Source organism: Musca domestica, unplaced genomic scaffold, assembly GCF_030504385.1.
Source record: "Musca domestica strain aabys unplaced genomic scaffold, Musca_domestica.polishedcontigs.V.1.1 48, whole genome shotgun sequence".
NCBI lineage: Eukaryota > Metazoa > Arthropoda > Insecta > Diptera > Muscidae > Musca > Musca domestica.
This window is the reverse complement of record NW_026712340.1, coordinates 1,867,736-1,886,313: the sequence shown is the minus strand read 5'-3', so window position 1 is coordinate 1,886,313 and position 18,578 is coordinate 1,867,736. Positions and strand designations below refer to the sequence as shown.

General features: G+C 37.0%; 3 protein-coding genes across 4 annotated transcripts; 2 read left to right on the top strand and 1 right to left on the bottom strand.

Moving 5' to 3' along the window:
* Positions 1-4,803: 4,803 nt before the first annotated feature.
* On the top strand, positions 4,804-6,737 carry LOC101897263 (mediator of RNA polymerase II transcription subunit 9). Its single transcript, XM_005175990.4, has 3 exons — positions 4,804-5,056; positions 5,315-5,378; positions 6,564-6,737. Exons 1-3 carry the CDS (start codon positions 4,863-4,865, stop codon positions 6,726-6,728), a joined length of 423 nt encoding a protein of 140 aa, XP_005176047.1. The 5' UTR covers positions 4,804-4,862; the 3' UTR covers positions 6,729-6,737.
* Positions 6,738-6,792: 55 nt separating this feature from the next.
* On the top strand, positions 6,793-7,243 carry LOC101897438 (protein NCBP2AS2 homolog). Its single transcript, XM_005175991.4, has 2 exons — positions 6,793-6,965; positions 7,031-7,243. Exons 1-2 carry the CDS (start codon positions 6,793-6,795, stop codon positions 7,110-7,112), a joined length of 255 nt encoding a protein of 84 aa, XP_005176048.1. The 3' UTR covers positions 7,113-7,243.
* A 1,635-nt stretch (positions 7,244-8,878) lies between these two features.
* LOC101897025 (GTP-binding protein 1) lies at positions 8,879-17,531 on the bottom strand. 2 transcript variants are annotated; one of them, XM_059127796.1, is made up of 7 exons: positions 17,308-17,531; positions 13,005-13,488; positions 12,763-12,943; positions 12,533-12,696; positions 10,870-11,048; positions 10,425-10,809; positions 8,879-10,362 (listed from the first exon to the last, which is right to left on the bottom strand). In XM_059127796.1, the coding sequence occupies exons 2-7, from the start codon at positions 13,249-13,251 to the stop codon at positions 9,476-9,478; spliced, it is 2,043 nt and encodes a 680-aa protein (XP_058983779.1). In that variant the 5' UTR covers positions 13,252-13,488; positions 17,308-17,531; the 3' UTR covers positions 8,879-9,475. The 2 variants fall into 2 exon arrangements, with proteins under 2 accessions (XP_058983779.1, XP_058983780.1); XM_059127797.1 differs by lacking the exon at positions 17,308-17,531 and having other exon boundaries at positions 13,005-13,592.
* Between the last annotated feature and the right edge of the window lie 1,047 nt (positions 17,532-18,578).

Here is an 18,578-nt window from a genome sequence, read left to right as displayed (position 1 = left end):
AACACCTACGGTTATAAAAAACATAGATCGGTGTGCTAGTCACATTAACACCTTCGTCTAAATTTCATTTTTAACGTTTTTGTCTTCGCTCTGAGCAAGAAATTATGTTTAAATGAAGCGTAGATTAGATGAATAGCGTAATGATTTAAAAATACTTTTTTAAGAATTAGCTATATATGTCCGACACCGTCAATTATTTCTGTAAAATTCATTAATTTTTACAATTAGCATAGGAACATTTTTTTCTATTTACTAATTTTCTAAAGTTACCGAACCTGTTTTTTCTGATAATATTCTTGTTTTAATGAAGTCAAGCGCTTTAATAAACATAAAAGCATGTCCAAAGATATAGGACCGTTCTTATATCTTTACTTTATAGTCAACTTTTGTTATTCCTCACTTTAGGAAAAGTAAAGGATAATGCTAACTTCACATAGCACGTAATTCGCTCTCTATTAGTTGTTCGACCATTAATTATGAAATATCTACTTGATTCCCCACACAAAATTTTCAGAGCGAACAAAGATATTTGTTCTTTGTTCCATTCAAAGCACTCTCAGACATTTAAAAATTCAAAATAGAAAAATTTAATGAAATTTTAAAAAGTTTTGGGAAGACTGAAAATTATGAATGAAAACTACAATGTTGAATGGCGTATGTACATTCAAACGAAAGTAAATTTTATTTTCTCTCTCATCCGAGTTGCGCATTTTGTCCAGGAGTTGAAATTTACACAGAAAACTGCAAACAAAAGAGGCAATATTTTCAAAATGTTTGTATCGGCAGAAAAAAATGTATGACAACAATAGTTGTGTTCCAGAACCTACAAATTAGTACTAATTAGTGCTAATTCTGTTACAACGCGTTCCCGTACTCCAAAAACTAGAAAAACTTGCAGCCCTCTCGAGAAAAAAATGGCGCTGAGTGGTGCACATATCTGCTTGTTTTAGCTACAAATAAATTTGACATTTAATTGGTAGGGCTAACAAGGTTGAAAAAAGTATTGATGCACTTCGATGTTCGCGCGTCACAACAAATGTAAAGAAAAAAAGATTAACTTAAACACTAAGGAAAAACTAATATTTGTCGTGCAAAAAAAAACAAAAAGGGAAAATATGGAGCAACTGATGCATTCACCTTTGGATGATTCCAGGAATGAGGAATCAGACGTAGAAAACGTATTGGAAAACAATGCAAAATTAGTGAAAGGTAAATTGAAAAATTAAGCTTAAAATCAAAGATGTTCGCTTATTACTGCGAATATTTTCTTTTTATTTTTCAGGTTGTCTGTCTTTCCAGCTTGTGGCATTAAGTCTTGTAGCAGACTTAACATTAATTTAACCGGCGCCTCCAACCATGTCAGCTTCTTCTAGGTTGGGATTTGAGAAAACTCCACCTCTAAATACTCTTCAACGCATTCTGAAAACAAAACTTTCTAAATAAACAGCATTCAAAAATAATTATTAATTTTAACTTATTTCCTATACTTATTTTTTTTAAATTTTGGCGTCCATTTCAGTAAGGTTTCACCAGTCCGATTTAGACTGTTTTTTGGAATTTTGAATGTTGACATTTTATCGCATTTCTGTTAATTTTCCGTCCCTTATTTTTTCAGGACACCTAAATGAGAAAGGCATTTCATACTGTTCTCTCTTCTGCTAGTTTTACTACAAAAAAAGTACTGGAACACAACTAATGTTTACCATGCAGTCTACTAGTTTTCAAATTTTATCGATATAATCATGGTAGAATTATTATTATTATTTTCAAAATAATTCATTTTACTACATTTTATTGTCAAAAAGTTTACATACAGATCCATTGTATATTCACAAATATACCCATGGTAGAAAAATGCAGGTAACAGCAATTGTTGTTGTACAACAATCGTAACAGCCACATACAAATTTGTTTTTGTACGTAATACAAGTTTTTTTGTTGTAAACAAAATAATTTTCAATAAATTATTTTAATTTCAAAAATATAAATTTTTGGAATTAAGATTATTAAATTGAAAATGCAGAAGAATAGTTCTTAAAATATTTAATTTTAATACTTTCACATGATTCCCCTGAATATATAAGGCTGGAAATACATAAAGATAATATTTGGCTGGCTTAAGTCATCGGCTGGTTTCTTCGTAGATGAACAAAGGAGGTTTAGGTTGACTTAGTTCGATTTGGGCCCTAGGCTCCTTTGTTCATTTCCGAATAAGCCAGCCGATGACTTAAGCCAGTCAGATAAGCGCTTTATGTATTTCCACCCTAAGTGTTAGCTGACGATCCTAATTCCTCAACACTTTAAGCAATCGCTAGAAAATTGAGGAAAAGGCAACATCCCTTTCAAGTTGAAACCAAACAGCATACATACATAAAGTATTCTAAATTTTGCAATTTTAGGAAACATGAAATATACGAATATATTATCAAACGTGGCTTTTGCGGTTAATAAGTTTCCGAGACATTGCCTTTGGCATTTTGTTAAGTACAACTGCGTTTTTTTTCTATTATTAGGCATTCACATTGCCCTGCAGTGAAATTTTATATCAAAAAAGGGTATACCCATGGTACAATAAGGAGGTAGAACAGCTTAGCCAAAATACAAAAATACTGCCCTGAGACTATGCCCGCTTCCGGTCAGACTCATTAAAAATTATTGTTTTCATATTTTTCCTCATTTTTAAAATGAGTTAAATAGCGCGAAAATTGAATAAAATGTCTGGATTTTTTTTTTCAAAAATATGATCCTAACTGTTCAATCTTTCAATTTCATGGCTATGCTGCTCATTGGTTTTGAAAATATTTTTTTTTTTTTTCATTTTTTTAAAACAATTAATACATACACAAAATAGACAGAAGTCGGGCACACTTAGAAAAAAATGTAATCAGCTGTTAGCTCTACCTTACCTTTTTATTGTACCATGGGTATACCTATTGTATATCAAGAAATGGAATTAAATCACAAAACGTCATATCGAGTTTGACACTAGTATTACTATAGAGTCAAATCAACTGGGATTTGCTGCTACTTTTAATAATTATACAATGGTTTTCCTTAAACTAAAAAAGGAGTTTAGTTTAGATCGATTTCGACTAATCACCCTAAAGTTTTTTTTTTTTTTTTTTTTTTTTGTTATTTTACGAGAAAACCCAGCCAGTGACTTATGCCAGAAAAATTCTCCAAGACAATTCTAAACTACATAGAAACGCTATACTATACGAACTTTACATATATACTATACTTATACTGTATTTATATTATTTTTATACTATAAATATATAAATTTACACTATATTATAAAAACTTTCAGATCTTTTAACGCATAAAGATAAAATAGCTGGGGATAAATGTAGAAATTCACATATTACTCTAAAATTATATGTAATCGGCCCTTAAATATTTGCTTCATTCCCCACACAAAACAAATTTTGGCTTACAGGTGCCGATATTGCGTATGCCTAATCGCAAACCATTAAAGTGAGAGTACTTCGGAAAAGAACAAAGGAGCTTAGGGCCAAAATTGAACTAATTCAACCTAGAACTAATTTGTTCTCCTACGAAGAAGCCAGTTGATGACTTAAGCTGGGAATACATAAAGCGCTTATTTGGCTGGCTTAAGTCATCGGCTGGCTTCTTCGGAAATGAACAAAGGAGCCTAGAACCAAAATCGAACTAGGTCAACCTAAAACTCCTTTGTTCACTTACGAAGAAGCCAGCCGATGACTTAAGCCAGCCAAATATGCGCTTTATGTATTTACAGCATAATGCTAGGAACACAATTGGAGCGAACGACGAATTTTTTCGCGGCGTATGTTCGTCGTCAAAAATAAAACACATATGTGTATATGGAAGTGCACACAATCACGGCACCGGCGAAAATTTCGTCGGTCGCCGCGAACTCAATTAGCTTTATTTCTATTTCATACGCCGGCGACCGGCGAACAAAACAGTACAAGGTGGCCATACTTGTACGAATTTTATGTGTTTTAGTAAATAAAGTTACTTTTTACTTTAAAATTTGTTATGGTCACTCTACTATCTGTTACTCGTATAAAAAAAAACATAATTAATTTGTTTATTTATTTGTGTACTTGCGCCTGAGTGAAGATGGATATCAGTGAATTTATAATAGAGAAGATGGACATAAGTGAAATTATAATAGAGAACGTAAAGAATTATGTGTTCTTGTATAATTCATTGTAGTCAACAAATGAGCAAAAAGTAAACAACTTCATCAGCTGTTTTATAATTTCGTCGGTATTGTGTTCCATACGACGAATTTTCGCGGCTCATTTTGTCGCCGCGTAGGGCGAAATTCGTCGTTCGCTCCAATTGTGTTCCTAGCATTAAGCCAACAAAGGAGTTTTAGGTTGACTTAGTTCGATTTCCGAATAAGCCAGACAAAAAAGCCTTTATGTATTCTCACCTTTAGTTTTCCGATTCACATTAAATACTTCGTTGATAGAGTGCATAAAAGTCGTAAATGCAATATTTTAAATTGTTTGCCTAATCTTAGGAGGAATTACAAAATATAAATTTCTCAATAAAGGGACATCAAATAAAACAATTGTAATCGTATGATTGTCTGAGATTATCTTCGCCATTGCACTATGCATTTTTTTTAAATATTCATTTTCCCTTCCCTTCTAACTCGATACTAACTTTTTCCCCTGACTGTAGTTCCACCAAGTTGTACAATACATCGTATGTATAACCTACATTGCGTTTCCACTAACTACACTTGACAGTTGCTCTTCAAAACAATCGACTCTCTGACTCTCTCACAAAAAAAACAATAAAAAAATACTTGTTTTTCAATTTGCTCTTGCAAAAATTTCCTTCCAAAATAAATTGTATTTATTATGGATTTGTCGCCAAATTGTGAACCAGTTGATAAGAAACCAATACTAACAGCTGATGGTCTGATACAAAGCGCTCCAAGCCAAGCAAATAATAACACCGCAACAAACACTGGAAGCGGGCCCAATAGCCAAACATTGTCAGCAACGCGTCTTGATATCGAAATATTGCCTGCTATTTACGACATTATACGCTGGTGAGTGCAATCGTCGAACGCATTTTCCTCCAAAGTGACTATTCTTCTTGACCAATCATTGTTAGAACAAAAACAAACAAAAATAGCCGGGCTTTTTTGCTTCTCTGTTAATTGAAAATCACATGAAAATGTGACAAAGAAATTGTGTTTGCTTATTTTTGTTAAACAAAAGAATTTGCGTTGTTTTGTGATGTTTTTGGTCGACCATTTAGTCAAGGACATTATATAATTTACATATATTTTTTTGTTTATTTCTAGTGTTGAAAAGGATCCCAAAGACAATACAGCCAAACAGCGTGAGTCCCAGGAGTGCAGTCATAAGGTGGGTATTTTGTGAGATGATAATCATTTGATTTACGTGCGAAAGAATCATTCCAGAAATGGGGGTTTTAGAGGTTACAGAAATGTGGTCAATACCACTAGGTATCAGCATTTACCATAAAAATTGTACGCAACTCCATAACAAATGCCGATAACAGGGATGGAACGGACGACTGCAACAGTTCGAGTTCTATCCAGAACCACCTGATAGACTTGTTGTTCTAAAGGACTTCTTCTATAACTTGAAGCCTCCCAGAGGAGGGAATAACTCTAGTTTAGTAAAAACTCTTCGATTGTTTCGAAATTTTTTCCAGAGATATGTTTTTTATGATTCCGTGAAACATTTTTTTCTCGAGGACGGACCCAAAACCCCATTATTGACCTGAAAGTCCGATATTAAGACCCGGGCTAGAGCAGGATCCACTTGCCCGATATAAACAATATAGGTATCGTTTGAAAGTTTATACCTATCCAACAAGTGGTTACAATGGTCCCCCGTCCCCCAAGAAAAAATAGATTCCGAAGTCGGGGTAAAAAAATCTACCTCTGGAAAAAAAGCGAAGAGTTTTTACTAAACTAGAGTTAAGCCCAGAAGAGTTCCATCCTTATATGTCTAAATTTCCGTAAGTTCATTTTCCTGCATCAAAGGAAATCAAACTTTGAACGTAAAGAGGTGTGAAGCTTTCTATCTAGTAGTATAGTAGAAGAATCAGGCGAACTCTCTATGGCAGTCCGACCAAGAATATGAAATTCTATAAGCATGCGGTACAGCCCTTTACACCAGGTTGTGAAGGAAGTTCGAAAGAAAATATCCTCATCAAAAGAAGCGCCTTGTGATCTCTAATCTGTTATCGGAGCAGAACAGATTGATTTCAATACAAAAAGTACATAGAAATGAAGAAGTAAACTATGACAGTGTATAGCTGGGTGTGACTGCATCCGTAGAGGATAACAGTAGGCCATAGGGGTAGGAAAACTGACCAATTACTACCGCTCATTTATCCAAATGTTTTCTCCCAATGGGAGAGATTGCTATGATGAAAACCCAAATTCTCCTCTTCACTAAAGTGTAAAAAAAGTTCTCTGTCTCGGAACAGAATTTTGTTTTTCATCTTTTTTCTCATAAGATATGTATCGAGTTTTGAAAAATGAATTTAAAATAATTTCTTTTCACGTATAATTTCAGATTTTGGAATTGCAAAAACGTTTCGAAGCTGCTCGTGCCCAAGTGAGACTACTACCCGGCATTGATTACAACAAAGAGGAGCAATTACAGCAGCTGGAATTGTTGCGAAATCAATTGAAACTGAAACAACAGCTAATACGCAAATATAAGGATATTCAATTTTAAGATTTAACAGCAACTCTTATTTACTTGCATTCCAAACAAAACCCCCACATAATCCCCGGCAAAGATGGTCTTTCGTTTTCTAATGCGTTATTTTGCCAATAACGAACAGCTTATCAATCGTATGGCCGAAAGTTATCCTATGCGTCGTGCAGCACAAATTGTTGTCTCCCTGATGTATCGCGCCAAGGATTTGGCACATGAGACTAAGTTACATGAAATGTCACCGGATCGTTTTAAGTGAGTTAACGAATTTATGCTTTATTTTTTAATAAATTTTAATTGGGTTTCCTTCTTTTTTATAGATCATTTATGAATCTTTTCAAAGATAATGTGAAGAAGGAAATCGAAGGAGTAAAGGACGAAATAAAAAAGAAGAAATTTTAGTTTGTATATTAGAATGAAAAATTATTACGAATTTTAAAGACTATTTTTTGATCATTTTTTTGCGTTAAATTAAGTTCTAAATAAATGTAGAATATTTATGAAGGAGTTCGAATAACACTCAACTTTAAAAACATTAACATATTCTTTAAAAGTCTAGGTTGGTATCTCTGATAGTCCTTATTAAAAAATTCATTAAAATTTAAAATGGATCTCTGAAAATATTCTTAAAAAATCTTCTTTTGGACTCTGACAATCCTCCAAAAGCCATATTTTTTAAAATCCACGTTAGTCACTCTGATGGCCCTCCAAAAATATTTTTGAAAAAATGCTATGATGATCCTCCAAAAAATATACTTTCTATTGTAGTAGCTTTGATGATATTTCCTAACATATTCTTTACAAAAATGTCAGGTAGGTAGCTCTCAAAATATTCTTAAAGAAGTAAAAAAGCTGTAAGTTCTGCCGGGCCTTTGAATACCCTCCACCATTTGGAACAATTTTGGCAAAAACAATAAAATCCGTTAAAAATTCTGTTACAACCTTAAAAATTCCGTCTATACGACGACGTGGAACCATTACAATACTCAAATGCGAAGCTTGAATAAAAAAATTCGGTGAATAATTTTGCTTAAGTCACCGAAATACCAAATATCGGAAGGTACCGCTATATGGGGGCTATATGAAGACGTGGACCTGCACAGACAATTTTCTGCCTTAGGCTGTAGTACCCTTACGAAATTCAAATACCAAATTTGAGACAATTCCGGTGAATAATGTCGCTAAAATCATCCAAATACCTAATATCGGGGGTACCGTTACATGGGGGCTATACGAAGACGTTGGCTTGCAGAGACAATTTTCTATCATAGGCTGTAGTACCCATTAAGAACTTTAGATACCAAATTTGAAACAATTCCGGCGAATAATATCGCTTAAATCATCCAAATACCAAATATTGGGGGGTACCTTTATATGGGGGCTATACGAAGACGTGGACCTGCACAGACAATTTTCTGTCATAGGCTGTAGTAGCCGTTACGAACTTCAAATACCAAATTTGAAACATTTCCGGTGAATATTGTCGCTAAAATCATCCAAATATCGGGGGGTACCGTTACATGGGGGCTACACGAAGACGTGGACCTGCACAGAAAATTTTCTGTTATAGGCTATAGTACCTATTACGAACTTTATATATCAATTTTGAAACAATTCCGGTGAATAATGTAGATAAAATCACCCAAATACCAAATATCGGGGGTACCGTCACATGGGGGCCATACGAAGACGTGGACCTGCACAGACAATTTTCTGTCATAGGCTATAGTATCCATAACGAACTTCAAATACCAAATTTGAAACAATTCCGGTGAATAATGTCGCTTAAATCACCAAAATTCCGAGAATCGGGAGGTTCCATTATGTGGGGCAATGCCAAAACGTAGACCTACATGACCCATTGTTATTACCCAAAGTCCTGCAGACATAATACACATTTGAGTAAAATTCTATCAACCTACTTCATTTCGTGCGGAAGCTAGAGTGATTTCCACAGATGGACGGACATTGCTAAACCGACAGAAATTTTAGGCTGATCAAGAATACATATACTTATTTCGAGGTGTTACAAACGGAATAACAATCTCTATGGTGGAGGGTATAAAAATCCACGTTGTGCCTCTGAATATCTATCTAAAATTAGTTTTATGAAAAATCGGGAAACCCCTGGCCTTCCCCACACCCACTATATTACAATCCAAAAGTCATTTCTTATATCTTTTAAAATAAATCGTTTATTTTTCACTTTTCTTTTTCCGAAAAAAAAACTAAACAAGTTTTCCGTTTCACATTTTTCCAAAATAAAAATAAAACTGCGTGTTTCTTAACTCGTATCATTAAATAATAACTCAACATAAAACAAAAAAAATTATGAAGTAAAAAATATATAGCCAAAAATAAATTCAGTTTCGTATTGATATGGCTTAAGATATTTGCAGCAGAGAATTGAATTGAAATGAATGCTCCTCTAAAAAATAAACGATTTTCATAATCAACGAAATATTTTTCAATTATTTTCAAAATGGATTTGGGTGATGTACAAAATGTCTCGGAGGATGTGTCTTTTCTTCCATCGATCGATTGACTGATTGGTGGCAATGATATATGACAAAAAATATATATATTAAAATAGTATTTGTTTTCTAATCTTGAGAGCTAAAAATTTAAAATTTTGTTTTGTACATTCGTATTAGCAGCAATTCACTTTTTTGACATGATTCAGTTTCCATTTGTTTTTAAACTATTTGCCTCATAATTTCAAAAGAAAGTTTTCAAAATTAGCGTCATTTTCACCCCCTCCCATTTTACTGGACTTTTCCGGCAATATGTTGTGGTGTATTGGTTGCATTTGTAATTTGTGACGAGGTTTCATTGGATGTGCCCGCCGTACCGCTGGCGCCAACACCAACCCCTCCGCCAGTTGACCTTTTGTTGTTACGTTTATTGGCCAGCCTCGTTGTGTCCCTCTTGTCCATTGTCACTTCTAGAACACCATCAGTTTTGTGATTTTTCAAATCCAAATCTGATTTCGTGGTGGTTGCATTGCCTGCGCCGGCTGCCGCCTGGACATTGGGATTTTGGTTTTGATTTTGTGGAGCGCTGTTGTTGTGCTGCGAACTTCCCTGGCCCTGCGATCGTGATTGCATTTTATTTGGCTTCGGTCGATTTTGGGCCGCCTGCGAATTTGTTATAGGTTTCAGTACATTACCCACAGCCTTGGTACGTCCCTCGCGGAATACCATTCTTTGTCCCGGTCGTATGTATTCCGGATGTTTGATAAATCTAAACTTAACGTGGGCCTTATCGCCCGTTCGTAGACACTCCTTGGACATATTTACAATGGAGGCTGTCTGGCGTATGCTACCACAATGGACCATGGCCTGATAACGTGATGATATGGTTGTGGGATGATGTAGAACAAGAATTTCTCCCTCGAATTCCCAACAAGCCTGGGGCTTGAGTTCAGGACTAACCATGACCATGCCTTTGCGTATTTGAGATCGTTTGATTTTCTTGAGGGCAAAACTGGCGGTTTGACCACCCCTCACCTCTTTGACATTCATGCGTTTGCGGTGAATACTTTTGACAGCAATGGGCATGAAATTGCCCAAAGGATCTGGACCAAGCATTAGGACATCATTCAGTTTAATTAAACCCTGCAGACAGGTGCCGGACACCACTGTACCCACACCTAGTGGAAAAAAAGCACACATTAAATTATTTACCACAAATTCTTTTTCCCCCACCACTTACCCGGCACCGAATAGGTATCATCAATTTGAAATTCAGCCGGTGAATTGTCCTGTCCCGACATACGTGTCGTCAGCAAATTCAAAAACATTTTCAATAAATCCAAATTCTCTCCCGTCACATTGGACACTTGGAAAATCGGACACAACCTTTCGGACACAAAATTTGTGGCACTTAACACTACCTCATCGGCTGTCTTCACCATAACCGGTACCTTTCGACAACCTTGTGATTTTAGAATTTTAAACAACAATTTAAGATTGTCTTGCAAGACATTCGGCGGACACATGTCAATTTTGGTAACCACCACAAATACCGGTACGGATAGGGCCAATGCCAGGCCCAAATGTTCTTTGGTCATGCCAACAATGCCGGCATTGGCTCCAATCTAAAATTGATAATAGAATTGTTTATTGTGACATACATATTGGGCTTAGTTTTCTCTTACCATTAACATTCCAAAATCGGGTGCATGACCGGTCATACCAAATACCGTGGTTTTCAGGTAACGTTCATGCCCAGCCAAATCAATGAAGGTTATTACCTTGGCCGATTTCTCACATATCTTTACCCAATCCAATGTGCCATGATCGGGTTTGTTGACAACATTTCCAACGCTGTCGAAACCTGCAAGAGAAGACAATGAAATTACCTTTGGGTTACAACTCTAATATCTTGCGCTATTTGACGCTTGAAGAATTACAGGGTGAGATAAAAAACTGCAACAAAGTCAAACGCCATAATTTTTACATTTTTTAAATCTGATTGAATGAAAGCAAAAAAATGTCGGTAATAGCATCAAATTTTAGAATAAGTTTAGATTTGTTCGAATTGGTCACCTTTGGCACGAATTATGACCTTCAAATGGCCAATGAAACCGTCAGACGCTGCCCGAATGTTGCTCTGCGGTATTTTGACCCATTCCCGGAGAAGCGCTTGCTTGAGATGATCGACACTTGGTATTTTTTAGTGCAAACCTTGCTTTCCAAAATACTCCAGACACAATAGTCCATAGATAGATATATTGGTATCCGGAGATTTTGGTGGCCATTGTGCGCTGGAAATGAAGCGAGGAACCTCATTTTGTAACCATTCTTGGGTGGCGGTTGCTAAGTGCGGTGGTGTTGAGTCCTGTTGGAATGTCCAAGGTTTACGTGCCCAAGGCTTTAAACACGTTCCGGAATATTTTGATGCCACGGTCGATTAATACGAGCGGAGAGCGTCCATTGGCTGTTAATGCGGTCCACACCATCACCATGGCCGGTGCACCAACCGAAAGTGCACTTTTACAGCTGACCTCTATGGCAAGTAAACATGATCAGTTTGTTGGTTTACAAACTGCTGGACAACGAGTGTTTTCTCATCGGAAAAAACAAATTCGGCAGTTCAACACTTTCGGCCAAGCGAAGCAACTTTTTAGCTCTTTTCAGTCTATTTTCTTTCCGTTGCGGTGTAAGTTTTTGCACTTTTTGGAATTTCAATGGCTTTACCCCGAGCTCATTTTTCAATATTTGCCGAATGGAATATTGCGATATGTTCAGCTCACGAGCCATTTTTCGGTCACTACGACGTGGGTTTCAATCAACTCGCTTCTTTACTTTTGGAACCATTTCTGCTAACGTTGCTGTTTCCTACCGTCCACTTCTTTGACGTCGGGTCACGAGACACAAAAGATTTTGTCACATTTAAATGCTGGAGTGCTCTAAAAATAGCCACTTGTGATTTTCCAGCCAAATATTAAGAAATTACACTATCGCGCTCGAATTCCATCACGAATAACATTTTTTTTGGAAAATTCTCACCAAAATGCTTTTGTACTCTTGTAAACAATATAATGAGCTGTCACTGGAATAATTTTAACAGCTGTCGGACGAGTGGCTTAGAAATGACGGCAGTCTGAAGTTGGTTGCAGTTTTTTCATCTCACCCTGTAGATGGCAATTTTGAATATTTTCAAGTAAATGAAGAAATTACCGGGTTTCCCGATAAGGAGTGTTCTTTTGATATTCAAAGAAAAAAGTCCCCCATTTACAAATTACCGAAAATACAGGGGTTTCCGATAAGAAGTGTTTTTTGACCTTCAAAGAAAAAAGTCCCCCATTTACAACTTACCCAAAATATCATTCCCCACCGAACTGGTACGTCCACTTTCCATTTCATGTTTGTGCCTAAACAAACGTTGACGGGCATGTCCACGGCCATTGTCCAAATCACCATGTGTCAGAACGCCCAGTAGCGTTGATTTGCCTGCATCTACATTACCAACGACAGCCACTCTACGAAACAAAAAAAGTAATGGATTAAAGCAAATACAAGATTTGGTAGATTACACCAACCCCTACCTTATTTCCATGAAATCTGAGGTATCCACTCGCTTACGTATGAGATATTGACCCGTTTGGCCTTTTTCAACTTTACGCTGCCGCAGCAATACCATATCCGCATCAATGGTTGTGGCCAACGATTGTAGCGTGGCAACGGCAGCTTGATATTCTTCTTCATCCAAACCGCTATCACCTCCATCTATCACATGCAATAATGATCCATGAATATTTAAGTGTTTCCGAAATTCAATACCACTAACCTTCTCCAACACCAATTTCATAAATGGTTTCACCACGACTATCCTCGGTACGTTCCTCTAGACGTTTTTTAAGTAACTCAAATTGTTCCTCGGTGGGCGATACCAAAACCTTTTTTCCACTTATGCTGGAATAGTCCGTGCGAGGTTTCTCAATATTGGGAAAGCAATCATTGGGCGATAGGGGAGAGTTAAGATTACTCCCACCAATTCCTCCACCCCCTGAATTATTTGCTATTGCCGGCTTCATAATTCTCGGCTGTTCTCCTCGCTATCTCTATTGTTGTGAGTGATTTTCGCTTGGCTTTACAAAAGGGTTCACTGCACTCGGGCGCTTTTCTTTACTTTCGTCGAAAAAATTTTTGATCTTGCTGGGCACTGTCAAACATTTCCTTCCTTTAAACCCAGGATCCGTTATTTGCCATTTGCACCATACAGAGATAAAGCTTTGGTAGACCTTGTGTCGGTTTTTTTTTTCAAAAAACAACTGTAATCAAATAAAACAATACTTATTTCAGTTTTATTTTGTGGAGATATTTAAGAAGACGCTTTGCGGTTATTGTTGTTTGGTTGGTCATTGTTGGTGAACTGAAAGTGTTGTTGAGGCTAAAGCTACCTTTTATATGCTTGTTGCCTGAGCGCCAGCATAGTGACATGTAATGTGGTGAAATCAATTTTGCATTAAAGCATGATGCAATAGCTTCTTCAATGTTGCAAGCAGAGAGAATTTTGTGCGGTTAGTAGAATGAAGTCGTGTGTGGGGTATGCTGTGTGAGTGCTTCTTAAAAATAAGTTTAGCTCGTCGGTATTTTTTTTTTTCTAAAATACGACAGTAAATACGTGTGGGGTTTCCCACAACACATATTGTTATTGCTTTCTTTTAGCAACCGGAAGAGAGGCGGATTGTAAGTTATTGATAAACAAAAACGATTGCTAAAAAGTCATTTGAAATATCGAATTAATTGGGACTTGATCGACTAGTTAAGGGCATTTTGTTGTGATTGTGGCGAATAAAGAAAGAATAAATTTTAGATAGCTGATTAAAATTTCTAAATATAGAATAGTGCTGGCATGTTTGTTCGGGATACAGCAGTATTTTGATGTTGCGAAATAGTTAGGCTTAATCCAATTATTGTTGTTTTTATAAAAACTATGCTTATTAATTAGTGGAGAAAGATGGTAATGCTTACCAAGGGATAAGGTAGGGAATACCTAGGTTTTTGAAAAAAAAAAAACACCATTCCTCATCAGTTCAATTGCTTTTTGTCTGGGATATTCTCCCCAAGGAACTGATAAGGATTTATGGCTCTTCCAGAAACCTAGGTATTCCCTGCCTTACCCCCTGGTAAACATTACCATCTTTCTCCAGTAATAAATAAACGTTTTTTTTTTTATAAAAATTAATAATTAAATTGCTCAGCAAAAATCTCCATTACAAATCGGATTACAAAACCACAGAGGCGCGCCACTCGTAATATTTATTTATTCCCTGCATTTTGGTGCGAATTTTCCAGAAAAGAAGTTATTCGTGATGGAATTCATGCGTGATAGTGTGACTTCTTTATATTTGGCTGGAAAACCAAAAGTGACTATCTTTAGAGCACTGCAGCATTAAAGCGAATAAATCTTTTGTGCCTCGTACCATCGCTCGTTACCGTGATACTGCTAGCGTAGCCCGACGTCAAGGAAGTGGACGGAATAAAACAGCAACATCAGCAGAAATAGTTCGAAAAGTAAAGAAACGACTTGATCGAAACCCGCGTCGCAGTGACTGAAAAATGGCTCGTGAGCTGAACATATCGGAATATTCCATTCGGTAAATATTGAAAAATGAGCTCGGGGTAAAACCATTGTAATTCCAAAAGGTGCAAGAACTTACACCGCAACAAAAAGATAATAGACCCAACAGAGCCCAAGAGTTGCTTCGCTCGGCGATAAGTGGTGAACTGCCGAATTTGGTTTTCTCCGATGAGAAAATATTCGTTGTCCAGCAGTTTGTTAACAAACGTGTTTACTTGCCAAAGAGGTCAGCGGAAAATGTGCACCTTCGGTTGGCCACCAGAACTCAAGCGCCGACCATGGTGATGGTGTGGGCCGCCATAACAGCCGATGGTCGCTCTCCGCTCGTATTAATCGACCGTGGCATCACAACAAATGTCGAATATTATTGCGAAAATATTCTGGAGGTTGAATTAAAGCCTGGGGCACGCAAACATATTGGCCGCAGACCTTGGACATTCCAACAGGACTCAGCACCATCGCACTCAGCACGCGCCACCCAAGAATGGTTACAAAATGAGGTTCCTCGCTTCATTTCCAGCGCACAATGACCACCAAAATCTCCGGATATCAATCCGTTGGACTATTGTGTCTGGAATATTTTTGAAAGCAAGGTCGGCACTAAAAAATATCAAAGTGTCAATCTACTCAATCAAGCGCTTCGCCGGGAATGGGCCCAAATACCGCAGAGCAACATTCGGGCAGCGTGTGACGGTTTCATTGACCGTTTGAAGGCCATAATTCGGGCCAAAGGTGACCATTTCGAACAAATCTAAACTTATTCTAAACTTGCTATTTCCGACATTTTTTTGCTTTCATTCAATAAAATTGAAAAAAAAAATGTAAAAATTATTGCGTTTGACCTTTTTGCAGTTTTTTATCTCACTCTGTATATGGGAGCTACAGCTATATCTGAACCGATTTTCACCAAATTTGACGTACCTGGTTCTATACTGAATTCGTTCTGATGTACCAAAATTCAGAACTTTTGGCCAGATAATACCCCTTCCCACTTTTATATCCATTAGGGGATAAAAATCCCAGTCAAAAATAAAACGAAATAACACCTCTTATTAAAAAAAAACCATTGAAACACTCCTGGGTATGCAGCAAGAAAACCATGGATCAAAGGTGTCAAAGCAAAGTGGCTGCCATTGCAGTTATTGAAAGCCTTAACAGTTAATGCACACACACGTTTAAATTAAGTTCGCTTCTATTATCATAATTTTCTCAAACACAGGAGCTATTGATTTCTTTAATGGAATTAAGAGTTACAACTAATCAACCTTAATTTGAAGCAACACGTTTAATAAACTGCCCATGCAGCTGTTCTTGATGCCTCTAGTGCGCTTTATGTTCACAATTTAACCTGTTTACACCTTTTACTTTTCAACAGCAAAGCGGGAGACGTTTACTTTCTGCATCAATTACAGACAAGCAGCAGTAGCATTAAATGCCACGTCTAGTCGATTTGTTCGATATGTGGTTATATATTTAGATAGGTGTAAGTATGTATATACATACAATCAAGCAGTAGATAGATATGTACTTTATTTCTGTTTGTACATTAGTACATACATCATCAGTTCTTTTCTTTTTTTCCAATTTTTTGTTGTTGTTTGGTTTGGGTGGGTGATAAAGTGTTGAGTCTGTATTTTGATTGTTTGAGAATCTCCAATGTCCACTCTTGACGCGCAACACTTACGGGGGTTTCCAAAAACAAAAATAAAATTCGACAATGTTATGAAATAGGAAGGTACATATAAACAAATGTTTAATATTCCATTATTGACGAAAAATAGCAAATGAAAGACAAGAAAGCATAAAATGCGAAAATCCAACAAAAGAAGACCGATTAACAAAACAAGAAAACAAAAACAATTATAGTATTCCCAGAAAAAAAAAAAAAAACAAAATATAGGAAGAGAGTGAACATGACCAATAACCCAGTAGACCATTTTGTTGAAAAACGAAAGATATGTAAAATACAGATCTGTGATACAATGATATTAAATTAACAATATATATGGGTGCTGGTTAGATTAAGGTGAACAATTTCCAAATATAACTTTAAATAATGGACATTGCAAAAATATTTAATACATCATAGAAGGTCTAATTCAAAATATATTTTTTCAATAATTTCACAACCGTTAGATTTTTTGAAAATATAGCCAAAAGGGCAATGTGTCATTTCACTGTACATAGGAAATCTAATCCACAGAAAACTGAACTGCATCTCCTTTAATTAATACCTCTCATAGGTACATGTCTTTTAAATAATTTTGGCGCACTTTTATTACCATCACAATCCGCTGACAATTCGGCCAACTGGGCAAGTGTCGAGTCGTTACGTACATAAACTCAAATCTACACATAAGCGCAAAAACAATGACAAAGCACGAAGAAGAAAGTGAAAGGGGAACTGCTGCAGAGACCAAATGTTATGTTATGACCTGTTTACGAAAGGAGGGGGATGCAACTCATTTGAAAGGGGGATAAACGATGCAACGGCACACAAAATTACCTTTTTACGGAGCAAAAAATTTTTAACTTTTTACCAGGATATTTACGTTATTGTTTAACCGATTACGATAAAATTCCGTACGCGCAGGGGTTATACAGTGGATGAAGAACACAGGAAATAAATCCACAGATTTTTGTATATTATTTTTCTTAATATATATTTTTTTGTAGACAAAATATAATTTTGTTTGACGTCGATGCTAGGGACACGTAAGTCGACTACCCAGAGTCGAGGTGACATTTGTGTTGGAAGAAAAACGGTTATTTGACTCACTGGGTAGGGCTCTGCAAATCGAAGATGTAGTATGGCAATACTGAATTATAGATGGCGCTAAGTTAGCTATTCTGCTTTTTTACTTGTTATATTTTATTTTGAATTTCCAAAACCACCACAGAACGCACAAATGTAGGTAAATGATATCGAAGTTTGCATGGCTTCCGTGGCCCCGTTCAAGAATAAATTAAATTAGTTTCAAGAATAAATTTAACCAAAATTTGTTGTTGTTGTTGTAGCAGTAGTACATGTGTGTGTTTGTGTTCTGCTAATCTGGTTCCAGCTCCAGGTTTAGAAATTCGGCTACTTTAACGGGCTGTAGCCAGAGATCCTCTGGAGTGAGTTGGGTAGGTTTGGCTGAGCAATTAAAAAGGTGTAGCGTATTGTGCGGGCCTGTATCACACGCCGGGCAGGCGTCACGCACATCTTCATCAATTCGTGCCCAATACGAATTGAGGCGACTACACCATCCTGAACGTAATTGCGCCAAAACTACCCTGGTTTGTCTAGGCAGCTGACGTTCTTCGGCTGCAATGGATGGGGGGTGGACTCCGAGGACGGCATTCACTTTATAACTGCTAATAGCATCCGCGACTGCATCGGTGTGAATGCCACTCAGACCTGCCTGATAGGCTTCTTGATCTAGAGGCTCTCTCTTGTAGCGCTGGACCTCCCTCTCTAGATCATGTATGTCCTTCCTGACACGCCTGGGTGGGGGAGAGTTATCCACCATATGATGGTTGGGATGGCTCTCACGGTAACACCCAAGCAGGTACTGCAACGAAAGCATATGATTATGCTGACGTAAGGGAAGGACTTTCGCCTCCTCATGTAGATGGTCCACTGGTGTCATGAGGAGGCACCCTGTCGCAGTTCTCAGGGCAGCGTTCTGGCAGGTCTGGATATTCTTCCACTGCGTAGCACTAGTATTCGCAGACCACACTGGAGCCGCATAGTTGACCACAGACCGACCTATCGCGTTATAAGAGGTCAACAAG

Coding starts and splice junctions, on each gene's coding strand:
- LOC101897438 (XM_005175991.4), top strand. CDS start 6,793: ATGGTCTTTCGTTTTCTAATGCGTTATTTTGCCAATAACGAACAGCTT. Junction 6,966..7,030: donor ATGTCACCGGATCGTTTTAA/GTGAGTTAACGA, acceptor TCTTTTTTATAG/ATCATTTATGAATCTTTTCA.
- LOC101897025 (XM_059127796.1), bottom strand. CDS start 13,251: ATGAAGCCGGCAATAGCAAATAATTCAGGGGGTGGAGGAATTGGTGGG. Junction 12,697..12,762: donor TCAGATTTCATGGAAATAAG/GTAGGGGTTGGT, acceptor TTTGTTTCGTAG/AGTGGCTGTCGTTGGTAATG. Junction 11,049..12,532: donor GGTGGGGAATGATATTTTGG/GTAAGTTGTAAA, acceptor CTTCTCTTGCAG/GTTTCGACAGCGTTGGAAAT.
- LOC101897263 (XM_005175990.4), top strand. CDS start 4,863: ATGGATTTGTCGCCAAATTGTGAACCAGTTGATAAGAAACCAATACTA. Junction 5,057..5,314: donor ATTTACGACATTATACGCTG/GTGAGTGCAATC, acceptor GTTTATTTCTAG/TGTTGAAAAGGATCCCAAAG. Junction 5,379..6,563: donor CCCAGGAGTGCAGTCATAAG/GTGGGTATTTTG, acceptor GTATAATTTCAG/ATTTTGGAATTGCAAAAACG.